General features: G+C 43.8%; 4 protein-coding genes across 6 annotated transcripts; 2 read left to right on the top strand and 2 right to left on the bottom strand.

Annotated features, from left to right (window-relative positions):
• Window positions 1-1073: 1073 nt before the first annotated feature.
• LOC131185567 (cytochrome c oxidase subunit 6A2, mitochondrial) lies at window positions 1074-5794 on the top strand. Its single transcript, XM_058158172.1, has 3 exons — window positions 1074-1233; window positions 3702-3838; window positions 5549-5794. The coding sequence occupies exons 1-3, from the start codon at window positions 1134-1136 to the stop codon at window positions 5627-5629; spliced, it is 318 nt and encodes a 105-aa protein (XP_058014155.1). The 5' UTR covers window positions 1074-1133; the 3' UTR covers window positions 5630-5794.
• A 4497-nt stretch (window positions 5795-10291) lies between these two features.
• On the bottom strand, window positions 10292-11963 carry TRIAP1 (TP53 regulated inhibitor of apoptosis 1). Its single transcript, XM_058158173.1, has 2 exons — window positions 11730-11963; window positions 10292-10755 (listed from the first exon to the last, which is right to left on the bottom strand). The coding sequence occupies exons 1-2, from the start codon at window positions 11961-11963 to the stop codon at window positions 10672-10674; spliced, it is 318 nt and encodes a 105-aa protein (XP_058014156.1). The 3' UTR covers window positions 10292-10671.
• GATC (glutamyl-tRNA amidotransferase subunit C) lies at window positions 11928-14507 on the top strand. Of its 2 annotated transcripts, none has more exons than XM_058158170.1 (4): window positions 11928-12060; window positions 12396-12565; window positions 12830-12933; window positions 13419-14507. In XM_058158170.1, exons 1-4 carry the CDS (start codon window positions 11962-11964, stop codon window positions 13478-13480), a joined length of 435 nt encoding a protein of 144 aa, XP_058014153.1. In that variant the 5' UTR covers window positions 11928-11961; the 3' UTR covers window positions 13481-14507. The 2 variants fall into 2 exon arrangements, with proteins under 2 accessions (XP_058014153.1, XP_058014154.1); XM_058158171.1 differs by having other exon boundaries at window positions 11931-12060; window positions 12399-12565.
• Window positions 14508-15382: 875 nt separating this feature from the next.
• On the bottom strand, window positions 15383-25931 carry SRSF9 (serine and arginine rich splicing factor 9). Of its 2 annotated transcripts, none has more exons than XM_058158169.1 (4): window positions 25519-25931; window positions 18946-19115; window positions 17484-17542; window positions 15383-16331 (listed from the first exon to the last, which is right to left on the bottom strand). In XM_058158169.1, the coding sequence occupies exons 1-4, from the start codon at window positions 25773-25775 to the stop codon at window positions 16188-16190; spliced, it is 630 nt and encodes a 209-aa protein (XP_058014152.1). In that variant the 5' UTR covers window positions 25776-25931; the 3' UTR covers window positions 15383-16187. The 2 variants fall into 2 exon arrangements, with proteins under 2 accessions (XP_058014152.1, XP_058014151.1); XM_058158168.1 differs by having other exon boundaries at window positions 17370-17542; window positions 25519-25917.
• Window positions 25932-26146: the final 215 nt, after the last annotated feature.

Genomic DNA, 26146 nt, shown 5'->3' with positions numbered 1-26146 from the left:
CGCGACCCCCAACCCGGAGCAGAGGCAGCGATCGGGGCCAGCTCCCTGCGGGGATGCTCGAAGCTCCGCGCGCCCTCCAGGCGCGGGAAGGCTCTTCCAAGCAGAAGAACGGAAAGATTGGAAGGCACCCGGAGGTCCTCTAGTCCAACCCCCTGCTCAAGCAGGAGAGCTTTCCTCCGGCTCCTCTGTCCCCCCGGCAGCCCCGGTGGTTGCACCAAGAGCCCTGATGCCCCAGCGCCGTGCAGGGGCTCCCTTGCCCCCAATTCTTCTTCCGAAAGTAACCTCTCCACCTGGAAAACGGCTGGGGTGGGACTCCTGCGCTCGGCTACTCGAGCAGGGAAGCGCGTCGCCCGAGGAGCCTCCCGGCTGTTGCCTTGCAGACGTCTCGTGACCCAGCCAGGGAACATCATCAGCGCCATCGCCTGCCTGGGTCGCTCAAGAGACGCCCGCCAGGCAACTGTCGCCCTGCAGTTGGATAAAGGAGACGGACCGACAGATAGACACGGAAGGGAGGAAGGAAGGAAGGAAGGAAGGATGGATGGATGGATGGATGGATGGGTGGGTGGGTGAATGGATGAATTAAATGGGTGGATGGATGGATGGATGAATGAATGAATGGAGGGGCGGCTCAGGGAGCTCCAGCGGCTGCCCAGAGTAGACTTGGCTCCCTTCTGCAGCCCTCTTTCCCTTGCAAAGCGGCCTCCCTCCCTCCCCTGAAACGAGTCCCGCGAGTGAGATGGGCGGCTGTATAACTTGAATAAAATGCAATAAATCCGCGCTCAGCCCAACGCCAAACGGCCGGATTCGCCCAGCGGAGAAGGAACCGGAGACGTCGCCGGAAGGCGCTCCGTGCGATTTGCAGGCACTCGCCCGCTGGCCTTCGTGCGCATGCGTGGCTTTTTTCTTCAGCCAGGCTCGCCTTTGAGCCTGAATTCAGCGGTTCTTCCGAAAAGCCCCGCCCAGCCGGCCTCAAAGGGAACCCGGAAGCAGGCCGCTTGCGCGCGACTCTGCTGCCAAAGTTTACGCAGCCGCGGGAGCGCGTGCCTTTCGGCGCTGCCGTGACGTCACCGCCCGCGCGCCATTCTATTTCCGGTTCCGAGCGACCCTCCTGAGGACGGAGGAAGAAGGTGGCGATGGCGGCGCTCGGCAGGGTCTCGCGGCGGCTGGGGCCCGGGGCGGGCTGGAAGCGGGCTCTGTCGACGGCAGCGGCGCCGGAGAAGCACCACGGGAGCGGTGCGTGGAGACGGCCTAGTTGACCGGGTGACCTTGTGTTTGTTGTTCCTCCTCCTCGTATCGGGGCCGCCGCGGCCTCTGCAGGCGGGAGGCGGTGGGCCTGGCGCCCCCCCCAGAGAAGCTTAGAGGCCCGAATGTCCCCCGCGAGGTGAATCGCGGCCTTGAGCGACGCCCTGCGGGGCTGGAGGAACCGCCAAGGGTTGGGAGCTTCCTTCCCGCACTGGGGAGGCTGGTCTCGGATGCGGCCCCCGGGCAGCCAAAGGACAATGTGTGGAATTTGGCTTTCACGACTTGGCCTGTTCTGCGAACTGAGCCCATCGAGTTAAGCCTGTGGTTGAGTGGATTGAATGTGGGAGATGGGTAACCGTTAGTGCAGCCAACCAGCCCAGCGGGGCGGATGAACGTAGCCCCTGCGCCAAAACGAGCCTCCTTAGTACCGCTCATTGTATTTACATTTACACAGCAATTTAGGGGCTCTCAAAAAAAACTTCATTAAAACGGAAAGCATTTCCCAGAAGGCGCTGCAGACTATTTGGGAGCGGGCTCTTTAGTAATATAAACATCTAAATAATGTAAAACGGGATGCTAAATGTAAGATGCTTCTCTTGTTGGGGGGGCAATAAGTTGACTTTGTAAATATACAAATAGAATGAGACTATTGCCTTACACACTGTAAGCCGCCCTGAGTCTTCGGAGAAGGGCGGGATATAAATGTAAAAAAAAAAAAAAAAAGATGCTTCTCAAAGATCCATCTCATCCTGGGCACCCTTTTTTTGAATTTTTACCATCTGGAGATGGTACAGGATAATAAAAACAAGGACAAATAGGCTGAAAAACAGCTTCTATCCCAGGGTAGTAACTATATTGAATCCTACCGTATAGTGCAATACTAATACAATGTCGGGTTTTCAATTCAATTGTATTGAATGCGAAGGATGTGTGTTTGTTTTATTTTTATAATTATAATGTACACTGAAGATGGCGTTTAATTTCATTGTACAAGGTGCAATGATAATAAACTGAACTAAATTATGTAAAATGCTAAATTACACAGATAAAAAGGTGCAGTGATTCCAGTTACAGAAGTATCTTTGATTCCACAAATTACTATTTAGAGCAGTGGTTCTCAACCTCTGGGTCGGGACCCCTTTGGGGGTCGAATGACGATTTGCCAGGGGTCGCCTAAGACCATCGGAAATATGGGAAGTATACTTGCGAGTCGAAGAATTGCGCTCCAATGCTTGACTCCACAAGCCAGCTGCAGGCTCTACAAATCGCTAGCCGAATTCGGCTTCAGGCACGATGAATTAAAAAAGAGAGAAATCTTTGCTCTGATGTCTCCCTCTCAAGCCAGCTGCAATCACTCCCAATCACTAGCCTAATCTGGCTTCAGGCGCCATAAACTTAATAGGGCAGGAGTCTCCACTTTAATGCCTCCGTCCTCAAGGCAATCGCAAGCAATTCAGATTGCTAGCCAATACGGCATCAGGCACAATAAATTCAAAACGAAAATAATTTTACGGTTGGGGGTCGCCACATCATGGGGAATTGTATTAAAGGGGTCGCCACATCGTGGGGAATTGTATTAAAGGGGTCGCCACATCGTGGGGAATTGTATTAAAGGGGACGCCACATCGTGGGGAATTGTATTAAAGGGGACGCCACATCGTGGGGAATTGTATTAAAGGGGACGCCACATCGTGGGGAATTGTATTAAAGGGGACGCCACATCGTGGGGAATTGTATTAAAGGGATCGCAGCACAATAAGGGTTGAGAACCACTGATTTAGAGACTGATATGTAGTACACCTATTTTATAAAACACTGACACTAACCCTAGCTCTTTATCTGGATATCTTCTTGTGCTGTTAGCCTTGCTCTTTTTCTTTTGCTGATAATATTCTGGAACTGGTAATGGAAAGGAGGGGCTGGAGTTGAGAAAAAAATATCATGACATTAAGCAGGAAATTATCGCAGCAGAGAGGCTTCATCTTAGGAAAGGAATGTCAAACGTATTGGGACATTCCCCCCCCCTTCGCTAAACCAGGCACTGGCATGGCCAGCGCATGATGCATCTGGCACATGGGCCTGGAGTTTGACAGTCCTAGTTTAGGACATCCTGGGCCAAATATGTTTTTGTTGAATTGCCGTGTAGGAACTAAAAATAGGTCCTGTCCAAGTCACAAAAAATGCTGAAGCACAAAGCAGCCCAATTTTAGCTTAGCATCTTTTGTGAATTGAGCCGCTGTATAATCAAAAAGTAATTTCCAAGCTAATTAGCATCTTCCACTTTTTCCTCCTACTGGTCCATTTTCAGTTCTAAGCCGTCCTGCAACCATTTTTCATTGCACCATCTGCAAATTGAATTAGAAGGCTTGGATAGTAATTCTATTGGTCCTATATTTTAATTTATTGCAAAGAAATAATAGTCCTTGACTCTCTGCTTGTGTTTGAATTCAATCAATTAGAGCGTTTATGGAAAATCTTGTCTCTCGTGGTTGCTCTTCCTTCCGTTGCTATCTGCCAGCTAAATTGCTACCTGAAGAAAGAGAAGCATGAAAGGCCAGAATTCATTCCTTACAAGCATCTTTACATCCGGACCAAGGTACTGAATTTGCATTGTTTTTAGACCTCTTGTATACAGACTGTTGGGAGACATTTGTAGAAATTGAGGTTTCGACTGGTTGGGTCAGATCCCAAAAGCCTGACCACCCATTGTTTTTCATCTAATACAGGTAGTTCTCAACTTACGACCACAATTGAGGCCAAAACTACTGTTACTAAGTGAGATGTTTATTAAATGGGTTTTGCTCCATTTTATTTATTGATTGATTGATTGATTGATTGATTGATTGATTGATTGCATTTGTATACCGCCCTTCTCCCGAAAGACTCAGGGCGGTTAACAGTCAATTTAAAAGATACAATAAATATACAATAAAAACAAAACTAAAATTTATACAAATAGTGGCCAAAATTAAAAACTAAGTAATATAAAAACTAAAACCCCATTTAAAATTACTTAATCAGGCTAGCCCAGCTCGACCGAATAAAAGAGTCTTCAATTCACGGCAGAAAGTCCGAAGGTCGGGGAGTTGGTGAAGCCCCGGAGGCAGCTCGTTCCAGAGGGCAGGAGCCCCCACAGAGAAGGCCCTACCCCTGGGGGTCGCCAGACGACATTGTTTCGTCGACGGTACTCCAAGGAGGCCCTCCCTGTGGGAGCGCACAGATCGGTGGGAGGCTGTTTGTGGCAGTAGGCGGTCCCGTAAATAGCCTGGTCATTTTAAGACCTTGCCACAGTTGTAAGTGAACCACTACAGTTATTAAATTAGTAATACGTTTGTCAAGTGAATCTAACTTTGCTTGTCAGAAAGTTACAAAAGACGATTGCATGACCCTGAGACACTGCAACCATCATAAATATGAGTCAGTTGTCAAGATTCCAAATTTTGATCACATGTCTATGGGGATCCTGAAAGTAAGTATGAAAAACGGTCATGTCACTTTTTTTTATGCCATTGTAACTTCAAATGGTTGCTAAATGAACTGCTGTAAGTTGAGAACTACTTGTATTTCCCTTAAGTCTCTTCTATACTTGGGTTTGAAGTAGGGTGAGAATTACATTGTCTACCTATTGGAAAACTGATTATAGTTATTTAGTATCCTGAACTCTTACTAGTTCACACCAAATTTTAAGGACGATGCAATTACATAAAATTCACAACTAAATTTTGATGAGAAAAGAGCTTTATTTCTAATACAGAAAAATCAGTTTCTCACCCAATGGTCCCTGTGCATGATCTTCATTGGGCCAATTGCTGCCTCTGAGCCACATCGACAAAAATATAAGAAGTTCCACTAATTTCTGATGTACCCCAGGGGATGCCAACTTTTAAAAAAACCATTGCATTATTGCCAAACAAAGTCTCTGTTCTGCACATTCAGCTGCACAACATTTTCAAGGATTGATTTTTGAAAATTATTTTTCAAAATTGCCTACTATACTTAAGGCTCCTTTGAATCAAGTTTGACCCATGGTAACCTCTTGAAAATACCCATGCAGTTTTCTTGGTTACATCGTGGAAGTAGTTTCCCTTTCCTTCTGAGATTTTCCCCCTCCCCTCCCCTCCCCTTCCCTCCCCCTTTTGACTTCACAATTTAGTCTACAACCTGGGAATTGTGTGGTGGTCCCCCACCTCACTAATTACATCTGATCAGGTTTAGCTTTTTGAGATAACATTGGCTGGCTGCTGCCACCTTGCTGGTCAAAAAGCCATTTAGGAAACTAAAACTACCATCTCTCTTCTCTTTGCAGCCCTTCCCTTGGGGTGATGGGAACCATACTCTTTTCCATAATCCACATGTCAATGCACTTCCAACTGGCTATGAAGAGTGACCATTAAGCAAGTGGACCATTGCTACAGCGTGGACCATTAATGGTAGCTGGACCAGAATCGAGGCTGGGACCATAATCTGCATTTCCTGTATTGTTTATTCTGACTTCTTACAGTTGATGTTCTTCCTGTAGAAGTCTCCTGAAATAAAAAGTATTCTAGCCGAATCTTTCAATGATTTTTTAAAAATTTTTGTGTCAATACCTTTTATCCTGCTATCTTGATGTGGGGGGGGGGCATCGTTGAGCTTTGTAGATGAAAAATTAAGCAGCAGGTTTGCAGGAAAGCAGCGGTGCTCAAAGTGTTAAAATACGTGATACAAACTGATCCCGGTTAAAATTGCTTGCAATTAGAACAAATTATTTTCTGAAGTTTCCAGCATGGAAACTGACAAGAAAATGAGTAATCATTTTAGTGAACGCAGAATTATTCATCTTGTGATGGTTATTTAATTTTTCAGCACTATTTAGACCTGACTTGCACAGTGCAGCTACTAAGCGACAAGTGCTGTTTTGAGATGCATTAACAGGAACATAGAATCCACATCGCAGAAGTTAAACTCCCTGCTCTTCTTTGCCTTGTGAGGCCCACTTAGAATATTCTTCCCAGTTTAGACACTGCGATCTAAAACAGGCATTGAAAACTGGAGTAAGTTCAGAGGGGAGCTGCCGAGCCTTTGGAACAGTTGAAAGATCTAGGTATGTTTATCCTAAAAAAAAAAGAGGATACCGAGGAAAAATACAATAGGAGCTTTCAGATTTTTAAACCATTGTCATTTAAAGGAGGGAGCAGGCATGAAGCTTGATGTCCCTGAGGTCAGAACCAGAATCAGTAGGTTGAAACTAGATTCTAAGGAAGCACATTTGGTTAGATACCAGGAGAAATTTCTCGATGTTCACAGCTATCAGCCACTTAATAGGTTGCTTTTTAAAGTATCCCTTTTTTTTATTTGAATTTATATCCCGCCCTTCTCCGAAGACTCAGGGCGGCTTACAATGTGTTAAGCAATAGTCTTCATCCATTTGTATATTATATACAAAGTCAACTTTTATTGCCCCCAAAAATCTGGGTCCTCATTTTACCTACCTTATAAAGGATGGAAGGCTGAGTCAACCTTGGGCCTGGTGGGACTTGAACTTGCAGTAATTGCAAGCAGCTGTGTTAATAACAGACAGACTTAGTCTGCTGAGCCACCAGAGGCCCAGAAGTCTTCAAACAGAACCCTCTGTCCAAAATTGTTTTAAAATCCTACACCAAACAGGAGATGACACCTGAACAAGACACCTGAAGTCCCTTTCAAATCTGTGATCCAATACTGCTTTAAAAAATTCACAATGTGATAAATAGCAGTGGCATGTGATTGCATCCTACTGTTGGCCTCTGCGAGGGTTTATTCAGTAGAGCAGCATCCAGTTTAAATCTAAGTTACAAGTCATTTCTCATTTTGTATTTTAGCTTCCCAATTTAATTTCCATTATTGCATATACCAGAACTGCTGAATCACGTTGTAAGGCACTTTCTACTGCAAGAGTGTTTCCATACTTTACTTCGATAGTGTCCAAAGTGTTTTCTACTACACACAGGAAAGTGGGTTTCAGATTGCCTTGGCACATTTGAAGAGATGCTGCTGTTGCGAATAAATCTGGGAGACAGAGTGTAAAGGATTGCAAAAGGGAATTTTGTCAAGAGTGGAGTGGGTGCTGGGGGAGGAATAGTCCAGTAGTCTCCTCCTAAGAGTTTCTCTCTCAAAATCTGCTGTGGTGAGCCAGAATTTGCTCCATTGTGCCGATGCTAGACATGCTCTACTTATATCAGGTTTTTCTTTAAAATGCTCTTTTCCTGGCAGTGATGCTTGCTGAAAGGAGTTTGCACAAGTGATACAGGGAGGACTTCCTGCTTTATTGCAAAGTCTGAGATTTTTGATGTTTCACTGTCTCAGTGATGGCATGAACTGGAAAAGAAGAGGCAGCATTCCTAAAAACAGGATTATTTTTTCTGCTGCAAGAAGGATTTAACAAGCTCATCCTGTATCCAGCTTAGGAATGTTTAGGAAAGTGGAGGCACCTTAAACTAGTTGCTTCAATTTGGCTACAATGATGCCTTCAGTATTGGTAAGTGTTTTTTTTTTTTAATTCTAATGTCACATATCTAATTATTTCATTTCTGGATTTGAAGAAAACCCTGCATGGCGACCAGGTCAGGATTTTCCCTTTTCCCACATGGGCCAATCTAGGAAGGAGGAAGAAAGAGGCCGCCAGGGGCCTTTGCTTTCTGGCCTCCGATTTTGAACGTGGCCCAGGGTACAAGAGCAGTGGCCTGAGGGTGGCCTTGGCTGGGAACAGCAGTCACCTTAGATCAAAGGGCAACATTCTGGGGTTGCAGAGGTGCCATTTTGTCTTTGTGGCACCTTCAGAGGGCCAGTAGGCACTCAGGCAGCCTTAGCCAGACAGAGGGGAATGCTCCTTTCCCCATTCAGACAGGCAGAATCCTTCAGCTGATCCAGGACTTCACAGCATTTCCACCTGCCCCCCTGCCTGTTAATTTCCAGGCTTCAGGAAAACATGTTGTAATTGCAAGCTACAAATTGTCCACAAGCACAGCATACACACACACACACACACACATCCAAATGTTGCTTAGCCTTGATCTACCTGCCTTGGCCAATACAGGGAAGTTCACAGCCCTAATGAGCTACAGTCATGTGAAAAAGTAAACATACCCTATGTAGTTTAAATTATGTAGACCAGGCGTGTCAAACACGGGGCGTCACATGACATCTCGACTTTTCCCCTTCACTAAACCAGGCGTGGGTGTGTCCAGCGCATGACACAGGCTGCACGTTCGACAGACCTGATGTAGACATACCAATATTGTATCATCAAACAGTATATGGGTGATGTGATTGTACAAAATAGCCTATAAAAATGGACTTTGCAATCATTTATTCAACAACACAGATATGCTGTTTCCTTGTGGGAAAAAGGAAGTCCCCCGTTTCCCCCCCCCCTCCAAGGCCTATCACTGATCCTTTTGGCAGGAACTCCCTCCAGCAGGCATTTCTCATGACTGTCTATCCGTCTTCTGAATGAAGGGATTTCTTTCCACTCTTCCACACAGAATTTTTTCAGCTGGTGGTTTTGGAGGGTTTCCTGCACGCAGAGCCAAGCTCAAAATCCCCCTCAGCATCTCTCTGGGATTCAGATCCAGGCCTTGACTTGGCCACTTCTCTCTTTTTCCAGTTGTTCTGTGGGGTTTAGGATCACGCTCACGTTGCACAGTCCACTTTCAGTTGCGCTTCAATCTTCTGAGTGATGCTCTCGCCTGACCCTCAAGTACCCAGAGTTCATGGCGGGGAGCTGCTCGGGCCCTGATGCAGCCCCAAACCAGATCATTTCCCACCCCCCATGCTTTACAGACGGTATCAGGTTCTTGTGAAATTTTAACTTTGTGAATTACTCAGAGCCACAAGAGACAGGCAGCTATAAAAATGAGTAAGTAGATGCTGTCCTTTATTATTATTTTCATCCAGTTTTATTATTTTCATAAACAACTCAGGGTGGTGAACATGCCTTCTGCCTATTTTCCTTAAACAACCCTGAGCTGGGTGGGACTGAGAGCGTGCAACAGGATTTTGTCCCTCGGGGGGACTAGAATTCGTCTGCTGCTTTCTAGGTCAGCACTTTCCCCGTGACATCAAACTGTTTTTGTTTTGTCTTCTGCTACTAAAGCCAGATAACACTGTCTTTGCCTTGTCTGTACAGAGCACATTGTTCCAGAAATTCTGTTCTTTGCCTAGTGTCCTGTTTCAGGTTCCAAACAAACACACACACAGGGTGAGTTGCTTGGTGATAAGCAATGTACCTAAGACTCAGCAAAATAACATAAGTCAGGGTCTTTAAAGATAAAACTTCAAAGCTTCTTTAGACTCAATAGTCTAAAGAATAAATAGTCATCCGAGTCATGGGCCACAGCATCTAGGTGTTTATGAGGTGTTTATCTAGGTGTTTAGTCTTGCCCTGATGGTCCTTCTGAGGGACAAAGGTTTTCTGGCACATGTCCTATGTAGATTTAATTTATGCAGCTTCATTCTAGTGGTAGAGTCATAGTGAAACAATACCTGTTGATCATATGACATAACTCTGAGGTTCTTGGGGATTTCTTTTGGGGTCTTGCATTTGCCCTTGAGGTGAACCTAATGGGACACCTTAGGCTGGACAATGAGTCATTTTATTTTGGCCACTGATCACCAAATACCTGGTCAAATTGGCTGCTGTTTGAAATCTTCTCCACTTGTAATCATTGGAATGATTGCTGCCCAATTATCTGGTGAGCTTTTAAAAGCCTTCCATGGTTCACTGGTTTCTATAACCTTTTGGAAGGCCCCAGAGCATTCTTTCAAGCTAAGCAGAGGGATACCACACATTTCAGCAACAGAGTATAAACCAAACTAAAAGCCTGAGGTTTTAAAACAGGGCTATCAAACTCCTGGCCCTGCACAGTTTAGCGAAGGGGGAAAAAATCCTGATACATCATATGACCCTGCCATGATAGTTTGACACCCCTGCTTTAAAGATAGGTTCCTCCAAGATTCTAACAATGTTCTACTCATCTAAAACCCCATTTTAGGCATTTGAGGTAGTGATAAACAGAGGTATACTTACATGCAAAATTTCAATTATTTTTATTTAAATTTACAATGGTCCACAAAATTTAAATAGCGCATGATATATGTTATATTGTGTCCTCTTTATCAATATTGTGGAAGTTCAAGTATCTGTAGGTTGAACAAGTCAAAAATTTCAATAGGGGCGTTTACTTTTTCACATGACTGTACATAGGCAATCATGATAAAGCCTTCCCCAGCAACAATGGAAACGAAGCAGCAGTCCCTAGATTGATGTGAGAAACGTTGCAAGGAAGCAGCACTCTGTATCTCCCCATCCGCATTAGCGGTATTAGGGCGAGTTCCTTGTTTGGCATCCAGTTCATTTTAGTTTGCCTGTTTCATAGTCTTAACGGGGGTGGGGTGCAGGTGTCATCAGATTTATGAAGAGTTCTCAGACTTTTCTTTGCTGGAGCCCATGAATTCCAAGCCTTCGATGGGTATGTCCTTCTCCTTAATAGCTTTCTGAAAGGGAAATAAATGGAGGATATTTTAAGATGCGGAGGAGGCTCAAAAAAACCAAAACATTGAAAGCACTAAAAGTCCGAGACAGCCACAAGATAAATATCCAAACTGTAGAAATGGAGCATCATTCGTTTTCAGATTTGCAAGCAGAACCCCCTAGTTCCCCGTTTTTCACGAGGCATTTGGCAACCCTTCAGCAATCAGTCTGAGGACCCAGATTGTTGGGGGGGCAATAAGTTGAGTTTGTAAATATACAAATAGAATGAGACTATTGCCTTATACACTGTAAGCCGCCCTGAGTCTTCGGAGAAGGGCGGGATATAAATGTTAAAAAAAAAAAAAAAAGTCCCCCAAGACTGGATTTGCAGGACAGGATGAGCCACCAACCACATTTCAAGCCAGCCTTGCGGGACTCAGAAACCTCCAGCTGAGAAAATCCAGAGTCTCCGCTGTGAGTTAGAGCAGGGGTCTCCAACCTTGGTCCCTTTAAGACTTGTGGACTTCAACTCCCAGAGTCCCTCAGCCAGCAAAGCTGGCTGAGGAACTCTGGGAGTTGAAGTCCACAAGTCTTAAAGGGACCAAGGTTGGAGACCCCTGAGGTAGAGGAAGGCCGTCATGCAGCATATGCTTAAGCCAGGCAGCATCTGGTTCTCGGGTTGCCCCCTACCCGCCCTGGGATGCAGACTCGGGGGCCCAAATTCGCTGCCAGGACGCAGCAGCTCCCAAGGGAGGCGCCGCTCCCGCCCAGCTGAAAGAGGCCTTTCTCAACCTTGGTCGCTCGCTCGCTGGGGAATTCTGGGAGTTGAAGTCACCTTCAGGTGACCAAGGCTGAGAAGCGCCGGGCTCAGCCTTAACACGGCGCTCTCCCTTCTCCTTCGCGGGGGGGGGGGGGGGGCGGGGCTGGGAGAGGAAGCAGCCAAATACAAAGACACACCCACAGAGAGAGCCTCCCCCCGCCCCGCCCCGCCCCTCACCTGGACGCAGAGCTGGTAGCGCTTGAAGAGCTGCACGCAGGGGTCTCCCCCGGCGCCGGCCTCCCCCTTCAGGAACTTCTCGGCGAACCAGCGGTTGAAGCACTGGTCGTAGTCGCGCTTCAGCTCCGTGCAGGCCTCGCCGACGCTGTTCATGGCGGACTGACGCAACGCCCAGGAGGCAGGCGCGGCGTCACTTCCGCGTCGACGCCGGAAGCGGAAGAGGCGCGTTGACATGCTCGGCTGCAGGTGGGCCCCGCGGGGCTGGAGCCCTTTCCGCCTTGCGCTCCGCTGCAGGGGCGCCTCTTCGGCGGAAGACGCCGGATCCGGCCGGGTGAGTGGAGAGACCGGGCGCCCCCCCCCCCGCCTAGATGACCGGGGAGGGGGGGGCACAGTTAGGCCGGGGCCTGAGCGTCCCCCGGGCTCTGCTGCTTTGGGGACCTGCAGGGACTTTCTCCGGCTCGGCTTTCCGCTGCGTGATTGAGCCTGGCAGGAGCGGGGGCTTTCCCGGCGTCCCATTGTCCTTCGTCCAGCTGAATTCCTCTATCCCATTTCTAAGCGTATATTCCCAGTTGCCACACAATATGGTTTGCCGGTTTTTGGGGGGGAGGGGGCGGCGGCGGCGAGGTTTAAATGCGCTATTTGAAGAAAAAAACAAAATTGTTTCAGCAGACAAAAATTACTTCGGAGTTGTTGGATCATCTTGAGCGACTGGCGCTCGTTGACTTCCGCAACTGGGAGGGCGTCCGCCGTTTGGAGAGCGCAGTTGAATTCGCTGAACAACTTCAAGCGGTGAACACTGATGGAATTGAGCCCATGGAATCGGTGCTAGAAGACAGGTAGCTACCGGGAGGACAGCCATGCGGATTTGATATTCTCAGGAAGCTGAGGAAGGGTATTCATCACCCCTTCAGAAGCAGCTGACAGTCCTTGCAGGCAGAAGGTGGCAACGTTCCTATGAAAAGTGGGACCACTTGCACCCACTGCTCTTTCTAGCCTTGGCAAGCTGTGTAGTATCACCTGGCTTTTAGGGAAAGAACATTGTAGAAAGCTGCCATATTTCTAAGCTTCCTAGCAGGCTGATGATGATTTGTGTTCCTCAGGCGTCTCTACCTCAGGGAGGATAATATCTCGGAAGGGAATTGTGCAGAGGAACTACTGAAGAAGGCTTCAAAGACAGTTGAAGGATATTTCGTAGCTCCACCAGGTAACATTTTGCATGCAGGGAAATCCATGTTTTTCACAATGTGAATGCAAGAAAAGTTTCAGTGTATAGGATGCAGTAATGGTGGGTCTATTGTATCTCTGCTAAGAAATGCCATTCTGGATTTTGGAACCTGTCTAAATTATTACATGTGCTTAATTTCAGTTATTCTACAGAGTATATTATTTGGTCGATTGTATTGGAAGCAATACAGAAAACTGCCATGAGCATCCTTGACAGCTGACATTTTCCATTTAAATTTTGTAAGGTGTTGCCTTGACGTTCATTTTTACAACTAGGAGCACAATTGAAGCTTGTTTCTTTGGAAACGTCCTCTTTTCTTTATTTGTCAATAATATACATGATTAGCTTTATAGCACTGGTAGTTGAATTATATATTGGATAATATAACAGTCAAACTGTATTTCTAATAGAAATTGCCAAAACGATCGAAATATTTTATTCCTGCCAATTTCTGTTTGCACTAGGTAACATTCCTCTGCCAAAGGTAGAAGAGAGAAATACTTTTCTGTACAAGGAAGATTCTTAGTAGAAGATCCGACTTGAAATGCCATCACCGATTGCTTTTAGACACGTTGAATTGTCATCTAAAATTTTTATATCAAGTATCTCATATAATTGGGGGGGGGGGAACAGGAACTGAAATGACTGGTGTTGCTTAGCCAAGAAAAAAGACATAGAGCTGTATGGATTAGGAAAGAGTAACAGTGACACTAAATTTAACACAAACATGGTGTGTGAACATGTCTAGAACTTCTTTTAAACCCCATACAAGAATTCTGGTCATGTTAAAATTTTGTACTAGTTTACTGGTACATTTTATAGGGTTAAATATTTTAATCACCAAACCTCAGTCACCAAATCCCCCAAAAGAAAAACATAATTGTGAAGAGACTATGATCAAAAGTCATGAAATGAGGAAGTTCATAGACCCAACCCTCTAAAAGTTTGGGAAACTGAGTATAGAGGCAACACTGACCATAACTTCAATTCCTCCATAAATTGAATCGCTGTGAGCAAATAACATATAACCATGGTTAGCACTGCTCAGTCAGTCCATGAGGATCATGAAAAGTATCCAGAACTGTTGTGGTTTAAAGCTTAAATATAAAACTATTGAAATACAGTCCTAAATTAGCTACTGACTACCAATCCATAAACTGGCAGGCACATGCCAAGATTTACTGATTAAATCTTATTCACAGATCCTTAAAATGGAGTGTTCAGGACTAGAAATATCAGGAAAAGTGACAATAAATGACACACATCCTTCTGTCTTTGGAAAAAAAATCCCAGCACAAAAGAGGGACCATGTATTATTGCTGAGGGCAGAAAAGTCTGCAAAACTGAATTCAAACATTCACTTTATGAATTCAGATTACTGTTACCTTGTTATTCCGTCATGAAACGGAAAATATTTTCCAGGAAAACTGAATAAAATGTAGTACAATTGCTTTTATACTTTGAAATTTCTTTTAATTATTGCAAAAGATGTGTGGTATTGTGTATTAAGATATGCTGTGGCATTTAGATTTAATTAAACGAGGAACAATGTTCATGGTCTTTGGAGACAGTCTTCCAGATGGGAATGAGTTGCTTCAGGAATGTAGCCCTTTTTTGGATGAACGATAATATTTAACCTAACCTCTCTATGTATGCCTAAGGAATACGATTTGTTTTTGTGCCCAGCGACAGCATTTTATGGATAGTATGGCATTGAAAAGTCCAATAGTGGCCAGCTAATTTTTTGTGCTTTATGGGGAGCAGGTATTTAAGCCTTGCAGAGAAAACAGTCCAATTCAGGAGAGTGTTTTATTTTAAAAGAAGGAAATTGGCGTCTTAAACCACTTTTAAGTCTTAAAGCCCCCTCAATAAAATGCATCTAATGCTATTCTGCAGGATACAAAATAAGTGCAGACGAACCACATTCAGAATATCTAATCACTAAGCCACAAACAAGCCATATTTTTTGTACTCAGCGCATTTTGAACTCCAGCCACTATTTAGTAAGCAAAGCAGAGACTTTCTGACAAATGTGCCACATTGGATTTTGCAATGGACATACACCGCTTCGTGTTTTTCTAGCCAAATGTTGCTACATAATTATTTTATCATTATACATAAATGGTATTTCATATACAACACAAGCAGCTTAATCTGTTTTATAATCTGTATTCTCCCACTAACTCTTCATATGACTGTTATTAATTATGATGCAGTAAGGTATTAATTCAATAGAAGACCTGGGACTAGATCTTTGCAGCAACTCACTTCAGCCAAGTCTCAAAATATGATTCTCAAAGCCTAGATTGGCAGCACTTTCTCTAAACTTGCAAGCTGGCTAAAATGAATCTTTCCTTATTAAGCTCTTAATATGTGGACAGTTAGCAGACGCGGAATTCAAATAAAACACCTCACTTTACAAGTTAACTAAGCACAAAACCACTGAAATCCATTTTATTTTATGGATCAAATTAATGATGGAACTTCCATAAAACTTGCAAGAAATGCTTAAATTGGACACATTTTGCAGTTAGTGAGAAGCACAGAAAACTCCCAAATTTTCAGCCCCTCCCGTTAAAGTAATGAAATTGTATTAAATCTGCTCTCTCAACCCTTCCAGGCGTGATAAAATCTGTCCTGGATACTATTTTGTGAAATTACATATCAAACCAGCCAGTAAAAGTAATTGCACTGGTGTTATGGTAGAACATTTTAAACATCCCTTCGATGTTTCTAGTATGAAAACTGCAGAGAGCAAAATCTTTTTAAATGCTTCTTTAACCCAATAAGGAAAAGTAACTTAAAATCCAGGCTCATCTGTTTTATCTCCATTTTCTACCCTGACTGCACAAAAAGACAGCCACTCATTTATGAGTTACAGAAACATTGGAATATATTTTGAAACACCACCAACAATTGCTGCTTTAAAGCCCATCCAGCAAACTATTAACATGTATGAGTTTCAAGCTCATTTTCCCTCACTGAGAAGGAAAGCAAACACAACTTTACATTTTCCAAATAAAATGCATTTTAAGTGGCAATGATTCATAATACTTCATTACCAATACTTCCCTAGTAAAAACAGTTGTCATAAAAAAAAGGTTTTCTTGAATAGAAAGGAAAAAAACCAAAAAGGTTCCTACGAAAAACTATATCCATCCATTTTGGAATGTAAACTCTGAGCACAAATGACAAGCTCAGTTCACATCGTTACAAGTCCCTATTGGGTGCAATCAGAATGGCCTAAAGGGTGAAGAGTAGCGCGGTGATCCCCTGCTTTGGTAGGGAGAATCGCGACTCCTTGAACCAGAACGGGAGCGTGAGTAGCTGTAGCTGAGGCTTCTTTCAGGACAAACTCTGATATAGGCTGTTTCACCCTGGAATTCAGAACAGAGAAAACCCAAACATTGGCATAACATCCTGTGGTCAGTGTTATGAATAAATGAATGCCAAAAATGAAGGCGAGAAACCAAGGCACAGAGTGGCTCAGGACCGAAGAGTTTTCATATACAGGCAGGTCAAATCCTATTGCTGCCGTAGGCCAATTCAGATGTGGCCCATCAGGTCTGCAGAAAAAGGGCTTGTTACGGAACAGCTTAGGCTGTGTAGGCCAACACAAGACACGTTTTGTCCCCCTGTAACTAAGAAGGGTGATGATGTCGGATTCCAAAGTTAAGCTATCAGAGGGAGAGATGCAGGCTAGTGAAGTCCTTCAGCACAGTTAGGAAAGGTCTTGGTGAATTCTCACCCAGTCCATCTTAACTTAATTCTGTTTCTGCCATTCAGATTCTTGAAGAAAATTCCATAACAAGCAGCCTCCAACTGTGATTGACTGGGTGGTTGAAGATCAAGCCAGTCACTAGAAGAAGGTGGTTGCAAGTGAAGTAGCAATGCCCCAAGAATAATAACCTGGTTTATAGTAGAGGTATCAAACCACCTTAAGTAGGAAGATCCAAGCACAGGTGGGGAAAATTACTATTAAGTAACCCATAAAAATACACAGCTGCTCCTCTGAGAAATCTCATTTCAGCTTGCCAGTTGAAGGCAAGCTAAACTTATTGAAACAATCAGCTGGTTGCCATCTTTGTTCACCTACTGGCTGTCAATGGGAGAATGACAAATGAAATCAACTTGACTTGCTCAGATGTTAAAAGCAAGTAATCCAAATGCTCATTTTCCAGGAATAAAGCACAAAACCTAGTTTCTGCTTCAGTGTTTTTAACCACACTATCATGGGGTAGGTTTCACATAGCCTTGCCAACCCTTAATCTTACAAAGTTTAAGCCACTGTTTCCAAGATTACTGCTAGATTGTGCCCAGAAGCCTCTTGAGAGAGCATCACAAAAGGACAGGTTAATGTATTTCCTCCATGATTGGCACACACACATGCTCTTCACCCACAGGCAGGAACCCACCTCATGAGATCGGAATTTGGTGTCATCCAGTTTACGGAGTGCATATTCCATATCTTCTTTGCGAAGAAACTCAACCACCCCCATTCCATCTTTCTGAACATCTGCATAACATACATCACCAGCTTCACGCATATGATCCTTCAGGTCCTGCCAGCTGCCTGATGGAGGAAGCCCTGAGCAGTGAACACAAAACACAAGAGATTGTGTAAAGAGATGTCACTAGTCGCTGAGGCTATGCCAGGCATGGCTGCGATCCATCATTTCCATAGAGTTCCTGTTCATTCCAGAGAGTCAGTGCTACAATTAGGGTCCACAGAACAGCAATGTTCCATTCCAAAGGGTGAGCCCTCCGTGTCAGCCACGCAGTCCCCTAGGTAGGTCTAGCATTCAAAGTACTGGGTGGTCAGAGGAATCCTCCTATTTGTCCAATATAAATTTAATATCACCCCTAACTCTGACTGGACAGATTGTAACTCCATGAACTCAAGATTAGATTCCCATCCAAGAATGAGGGTCCCATTCTAAGAGTGTTTGGGTCCTTAGATTCCAACAGCTTATCCTTGGGCAGCGAAGCAAGGATACCTGTGTTAGCTATCCACAAGTATGTTATAAAGGAAGATAAAGGGAAGTGAGTTCCCTGTTCCACAGCATATTCTGAAGAAACTAGTATGGCAGTTTTCAAGAATGCTTCACAACACTCTTTAGTAAGGCAGGTTCTCCCTTCAAGCCAATCCCAGGCTACTGTGGGAGACGTACACCTGGGGTTGAGCCTTTTCGTCTGCAGGTCCTCCTGCAAAATTGAAGTGATTGCCATTCAGCGATTTCCTCACCGAGAATTCTCCTATTTCTAGCCACGATGCCACAGTAACATGCAGACTTCTTGGCATTTTATTTTAGTTTTTAGGAATATTTTTATGGGTAAAGTGGGCCATTCCATATGTTTGGCCACAGCGTGCTGAATTTTCTTCAGAGACTTGATCACCATGGCAAAACCTCCAAAATATTTCCATTGCTTTCCAGTGAGATTAGGACTTTTTCATTTGTCTCCCAACTCACTAGACAGATACCTATTCCAGGTATATCAATGTTGTTTTGAGGACTCCACAAAGCTCTGATCAGAGGGGATCTAATTTCGGGTTAATTTTCTTTCATACACAAATATTGTGCAGCTGTTCCTCAGGTTTTAATAAGAGATATTTTGGTTGCACAGCACCATCTAAAGCCTGTTCCTTCTGCCATAAACACTATAAAACGGATCCCTAGATTTTCTTCCTTCCCTTTGCCCGCCCATATAGTGACCCCTTTTTGCATCGAAGAGTTCACTCTTGCCTCCAGCTGGAGACGTTTTTGCTCACCATTCATTCACTGTGATGAATCCATAAGCAAGACTTCCTCCATGGACTGAATCAAAAAAGTATAGTGTCCTTTTGCAGTTCTAAAAAGCTCCTCCACAGGGACAGGTTCCGTATTACGAAAGAAACCATATAATATGGTAATAAGATAATCTTCTCTCCATTACAACTGGAGATTGCATCGGAGGGATTCCAGCCAATATGAAGTTTAGAAGGGAACATACCTGAAACAAGGACTCGAAATTCAGATCGTCGTGAAGGAGGGCCATTCCTCCCACGAGGCCCCCCACCAAAGCCTCCACCCCGACCTCTGGAAGGTTTAGGAAACTCAACACGGAGACGACACTGGCCATAATCATAACCATTCCTTCTGTAAACAGCATCTTCTGCATCTCTGTGAACAAACAATATATAGTCAGATTTACCACTATCCAAACAATCTGAGAAGAACATGAAAGGTTTTGAAAATGTTGCAGCTTAAGTGCAAAACACTGAAATACAAGCCTAAAAGAACTAGAAGCTGCTGGTTTCTACCATAAACTGGCAGACATTAGCACATGCCCAAATTCATCTGATTGAATCTAAAATAGGTCTTAAGATCAAAGTTCAGAGTTTTAGTATAAGGATTGTTCTTTATATTATTCATGTTGTCTTGTATTCTTGTATGGACTGCACCAGTAGAGGCTAAACAAATTTAGTTGTATACATGATGTACAATGACAATAAAGGCTTTGAAACTTTTAAAATATCACAAAAATATGAAGTTCCTGAGTTATCAGGATTTTAGAAATAATCCAAACATGTGAAGTTGATAAATGACAGAACTGCTTCTATTTTGCAAAAATAAATAAATAAATAATAGCGTAAAAGAGGGATTGCAAATATTATTCATCCTCAATGCAGATTATTTTTCAAAAAAGAATTGAGAAATTTGGGACTTTAGAAGAAGTACCACTACATAATCACGGAAGCTGCTATACGTTTTATGAATATCAGCAGAATAGCGTTGTCACGCTATTGTCTCGTGTATTCAAGAAGATAGTTCTTCAGCAAAATGTAATATTTAAGGTATAACTGTTTCAGGAATTATAATAGCTTCTCTATAAATCTACTTCAATATGCTTTGTATGAATGGGTAGCTATATAAATTTGTTTAATAAATAAATAAAATGACATTTTCAAAAGAAGTGCAGGGAAACAATCATCATCAAATTTATGACAACGCCAGTCAGTTCAATAAATAGTGCCTTCACAGAGAAACACATTCAAATTTACCCCTGGATGGGGTAGAAAAGAAAGTAACTTTCACAAGAGATAACCACAGAAGTCGTCATTTAAGTTAAAAAATGGGAGACAGTGATTATATATTCCATAAATTGGAGTGAATACAGTTATAAATTTTAAAAAAAAATCAAATACTTGTAATTAATTGTAAGCTATACGAAGATCAAAATTACAACAGAAGTGGAAAAAAGAGCCAGTGTAAGTTTCAATTTGCTTTAATAGATCACAATACTCAAGGCCCCAAATTTAACAATTCTGCTTTGTTCTATGAGATCTATCTGGAATAGTAGTCTCTCCTTTTTATAGGATTAGGTTGGTCAGTGGCGCAATTAACAGTTTCATATCCCTAAATCCTAAACTTCACTGAAGACTTCTTGATGCTAAGAACAGAGGCTTCTGAGCCCAAGATGGGTGGTGATCCACTTAGATTGTTCTGGATGTCCACAATCAAGCAACTCTTGTTCTATAAATCATTTTAATTTTTTTTTTTTTTACTGAGAGGCTGATTAAACAATTTTTTCTTTGGAAGGGTTCCAAGTAACGCCCCAATGAAAGAAGACCCCGAGGCTAGGCATTCTTCAAAGTTCCATTTTATTAGAGATATCATATCGGCACATTTGGGAAAACCTGAATATTAAAGCTTCCAGGTTTTCTCCACCCAAAATAAAGTCCAAGTCCCTTCCCCTGCACTCACAGGTCCACCACATGGTCCAATCAATGCACCGCCCCAACTGGAGATGCCTCCCAGTCATGCCCCTCCAGGTGCAGGTAGTGACCTTGACTTTGGAGGAAGGAATGTTGTTATGACTATGTATCTCTGCAGCTCCCTACAATCCCCCCTCCCAGTTTCCCACAGCACTAAACGTGGCAGGCCTGAAGATCCAATGACCAAAACAGCTTCCAGGCCTGACACTTTAGTCCAACTTCAGGGTTACAGTGGAGTTTGGTCATTCTTTGTTCTTAGCTTTGCCATGTTATAGGTAAGAGTGGCTTTTTATCTGGCTCAGTCCATTCCTTCTATTTCTTCACTCAGAATCCAAGATCTTCGTCAGCAGAGAATCTGTTTTTTGCTGTTTTGAACTTCCCATCTCCCTCTGGAAGGTCAGGATTTTGGGTAGTGCACAATAAAATGTTAAAAAATAAAAACAGTATATAAAAATTTAGAAAGTTTAGAATTTAAAAAGTGGCAAGGATGATTAAAATTTGTTAGAAATTAAAAAGGCAACGTGAGAGGATGCTAACCAGCCCCTTGGTTGTATGCTACTTTGCACTCCCCATCTGAGGCTGTAGAGTCCCATTTTAATGCCTTTTCAGAAGCCCAGAAGAATAGGGGCTTCTCTCCCCAGGTGTGTATGTGTGTAGTTGCTGTGGTGTTGAGTAACAAATGGTATTTAAACTCACCATAGTTTGATTCAAATGTGGAATTAAATAAACTTCTACATTTGAAGTTTTAATAGTTTTTAGTATATTCAACCTATTTAAATTAATCTTTTAATTTGTTTTTAATTTTTGTATTTGTTGTTCTTAGTTGGCTGTAAACCGCCCTGAGTCCTTTGGGAGAAGGGCGGTATAGAAATTGAAATAATAAAATAAATAAAATAAATAAAGTCTAATGACATTAGCTACTCAAAAATATTCACATAATTTGCTTGAGTCAGAAAGGTACATTTTTCAAAGAAAATTTAATATGTACTGGTGAATCCATGCCCAATTTTCTGCTATATCTACATAGCAAAAACTACCAATATAGGTAGTCCTCACCTTACAGCCATTCATTTAGTGACCATTCTAAGTTACAACGGCTGTGAAAAAAGTGATTTATGAATGGTTCTCACACAACCGTTGCAGCATCCCTTCAGTCACATGATCAAAATTTGGATGCTTGGCAACTGGCATGTATTTATGACAGTTGCTGTGTTCTGGGTCACGGGTTCACTTTTTGCAATCTTCTGACAAATGAAGTCAACAGGGAAGCCAGATTCACTTAACAATGGTGTCACTAATTTAACAACTGTGGGGATTCACTTAACAAGTATGGCAAGAAACATCGTAAAATGGGGCAAAATTCACTTAACTGTCTCATTTAGCAACATACATTTTGGGCTCAATTGTGGTGGTAAGTTGAAGACTACCTGTAAATCAGTTAAACTGAATCTCTATCCACCCTAGCCACTGTATCAGATTTAAAAGAAAAAAATTAATTAAAATTTGGCCACAGTACATATTTCAGTTAATTTTCATTGGGTGGAATCCAAATCAAATCATATTCTCTTATTTTGCTATCAAGCACTCTGTAAGTGATTACAATATTCCAGATCTACAAACAAACAATAATCAATACTATATTGGAATACTGCATTCAATTTTGGTCGCCATGATGTAAAAAAAATGTTGAGACTCTAGAAAGAGTGCAGAAAAGAGCAACAAAGATGATTAGAGGACTGGAGGCTAAAACATATAAAGAACGGTTGCAGGAACTCGGTATGTCTAGTTTAATGAAAAGAAGGACTAGGGGAGACATGATAGCAGTCTTCCAATATCTCAGGGGTTGCCACAAAGAAGAGGGAGTCAAACTATTCTCCAAAACACCTGAGGGTAGAACAAGAAGCAATGGGTGGAAACTAATCAAGGAGAGAAGCAACTTAGAACTAAGGATAAATTTCCTGACAGTTAGAACAATCAATAAGTGGAACAACTTGCCTGCAGAAGTTGTGAATGCACCAACACTAGAAATTTTTAAGAAAATGTTGGATAGCCATTTGTCTGAAATGGTGTAGGGTTTCCTGCCTCGGCAGGGGGTTGGACTAGAAGACCTCCAAGGTCCCTTCCAACTCTGTTTATTTATTTTATTTATTTATTTATTTATTATTTAAACTTATATACCGCCCTATCTCCCAAAGGACTCAGGGCGGTTTACAGGCATTATTACTGTTATTATGTTGTGTTATATCCAGACCTCTATCTGTAGAGCATTACCCATAAATGGGCCATAATAGATTTATTTTTCTCTGATTGACCATGACCAAGGTAGGAAATGACATATTATTACTATTTCTTTTAACTCATAGCCTAAAAAGGAAACATCATTTTAACATTCCTATCATTGCAAGTTAAAGCTATGGAATATATTTCAAAAAATGAGGGAATAGAAAGTGACTTTCATAAAATAATTGTTTTGTTATATATAAACAGATGGGATAAAAGTCTTATAAGTGAAGGTAACAAATTTATCTAGTACTCACACCTCCTATTTCTATATTTTTTGAGAGGAAAATTGTAGTGGTGAAAGAATAGCAGCTCTTTCATTTCAAAGTTACAGGATGCCAAGAGTTAAGCTCTTTTTTGCACTTACACAGCACCAACAAATTATACCGGTAAGTACTATTTTTTGTACAGCTAGTTTGTACAGCAAGTAGAATATAGCTATTAACAAGAATGAGTGAGATGTGCTGCATAAAGAAAAGTATCCTTTTCAGAGAAGACCAGAAGACAGGCACACAGGAAATGCAACATACTTTTCCCATTTTGAGTGTGTTGGAAGGAGTCAATAGTGCTCCCATTAGTCTACTCAAACTTAATTGTTTGAGCAAATCTCGCAAAAAAGAGAGGGGGCATTTAGGGTTTGAGGAAAGCAAACATAATGGAGGTTTAAGTCATTCAATAATGGAAACTTCAGCCTCTCTGAGGAGGGCATGTCGAGACAAAGTGGATGTAGGGAAAAACATCTGCTCTTATAATGAACAGACTGTAGGGACTCAATGCTTTCCTTGCCTGGGTCAAAATGTGAAGATAGATGGAAAAAGAACAGCACAGCTTAATAGCCTTACTGTTCTTTTTCCATCTATCTTCACATTTTCACGTGCACAAGACTTCACATAAACATACACAAGACTGTGTTAAGAATTCCAAGATTACATTTCATATGAACAGTATATTCCAACAGAATTCAACAGATTTTTTTTTAAAAATTGCTATTCTTTTATTATAAACATGGGCCAACATTAACTCTTTGTTAAGGGGCACAAAATACTTCATGCTTCTGCCACAAAACTTACTAGACTGAACCCATAAGCTGCTTGCTAATGTCAAGATGCTCCTGTAAAACAAAGAAGTACCACTACATCCCGGTTGCCTTATTGTTATTACTGTAGAAGAGTCCCAGTGTCCAGCTGATCCAGAGAAAGGTAAACAATCAGTGGAGGCAAATCTGTTCAGAATGTGAAAGAGAGACCATCACAAAACTCCCCCCCCACTCCCCCCCCCCCGAAGATTATCTACCACCACTACTTTTCAAGGTTGTTCCCAAAATGCTTTGAATATTCTGGCTGCATTGTACTCTGCAAATGCCCATTCGCATCTCCTACAGTTTTTATTTTTCATAACCACCCTGCCAAACTGATATTGAATGAAAGGTAAGGTATAGGACCGGGATATCTTCGGGACCGCCTTCTGTTACCACATGCCTCCCACCGACCGGTACGCTCTCATAGAGAGGGCCTCCTCAGGGTGCCATCAGCCAGACACTGCAGGCTGGTGACCCCCAGGGGGAGAGCCTTCTCTGTGGGGGCACCTACCCTCTGGAATGAGCTTCCCCCAGGACTTCGACAACTTCCAGACCTCCGGACCTTTCGCCGCGAGCTTAAAACATATCTATTCTTTCGAGCAGGACTGGCTTAATAGGGTTTTTAAATATGGATTTTATTGGGGTTTATTTTATATTTCGTATTGTATTTTAAATTTAGGCTATTAGAATAAGTTTTTTAAATATTGTTTTTATTGAAATGTACTGTTTTTATTTTATCTGCCTGTTCACCGCCCTGAGTCCTTCGGGAGAAGGGCGGTATACAAATTAAATTATTATTATTATTATTATTATTATTATTATTATTATTATTATTATTATTATTATTATAAAAGTACTGTATACATAAACCACCCGGCCCAATTAAAATCGTGTAGATGTTGGGAAAACATCCAGAAGCGAACGCCTGCCATAGCCATTTGTACACACACTTGTACACTTGCGGGTCTTTATCTGAAAAGGGATCGGCTGCCTCGTTGCCGTTGGGGACAGAGATTAAATGCCGCCTATTTCCTGAGCTGCTTCCATGGCCGCTGCCTGAGGGAGAGCAGGCGGATTTAAAACGCGCCTCGGTTGGAGAAACCTCTCGGCGCGCGCGATCCTTCCCCGCCAAGTTCTTCGTAAGCGATCCCGGCGAATCCCACCCACCCACCCCCGTTTCAGGGCTGGCAGCCAGCCAGCTATTCTGATGCGAGGCTTCGCCCGGGCGGCCTCCTCGCCGCTGCAGCCCCGGCTTGATTTCCCCCCCCCACCCCCAATTGAGGAGGGCGGGCGGAGCAGCCCAGGCCCAACGGAGACCCCCGCCAGGGCAGGGCGGGTCGGGGCCGCGCACCGGGAGCGCGCGCGCGGGGCAACTGCGACCGGGCCGCGGCGCAGGCGGGAAAGGCAGGCCGCCCCCCCCCTTCCCTTCCCTTCCCTTCCCCTCACGCACCGCGGGTCCTCGAAGCGCACGAAGGCGAAGGGCACCAGGCCGCGCTTGCTCTTCAGCTCGATGTCGCGGATGCGGCCGTACTTGTAGAAGAGCTCCTCCAGGTCCTTCTCGCGCACGTCGGGAGGCAGGTTGCCCACGTAGATGCGGCCGTCGCCCCCGGCGCTGCTTCCCCCGCGCCCGCCGCCGCCGCCGCCGCCGCCGGACATCCCGGGCCCGTCCCCGTAATCCATCATATCCCGGCCCCAGCCTCCGGACATCTCGGCCGCCCGCCTGCCTGCCTTCCTTCCGTCTCCCGCGCTCGGCGACCGCTGCAGCCTCCGCGCACGGCCTTCCCTCAGGAGCCGCCTGACGGAGGGCAGAAAAGAGGAACGCGGCGCCCGCCTTAAAGGGGAGGAGGGAGCGGCCGCGCGCCGGAAGCTGGCCCGGCCTGGCAGACAGGGGTCGCAGGGCGCATGCTCGGAGGAGCTCGCGCCCACCTCGCCCGAAAACGACGGGAGAATCGGCGCGCGGGGGGGCGGGACTTCCGGCCCGCCTAGAATGGGCCCCGGCTGTGGCTGGAAGCGGCGCGAGGCCCCATGTGGGACGCTCTGCCAGCCCCGCCTCTCCCCGGCTCTGCGGGTAGAATAAT

This window comes from Ahaetulla prasina, chromosome 15 (assembly GCF_028640845.1).
Source record: "Ahaetulla prasina isolate Xishuangbanna chromosome 15, ASM2864084v1, whole genome shotgun sequence".
Lineage (NCBI taxonomy): Eukaryota > Metazoa > Chordata > Lepidosauria > Squamata > Colubridae > Ahaetulla > Ahaetulla prasina.
This window is presented reverse-complemented; position numbering and strand designations above follow the sequence as displayed.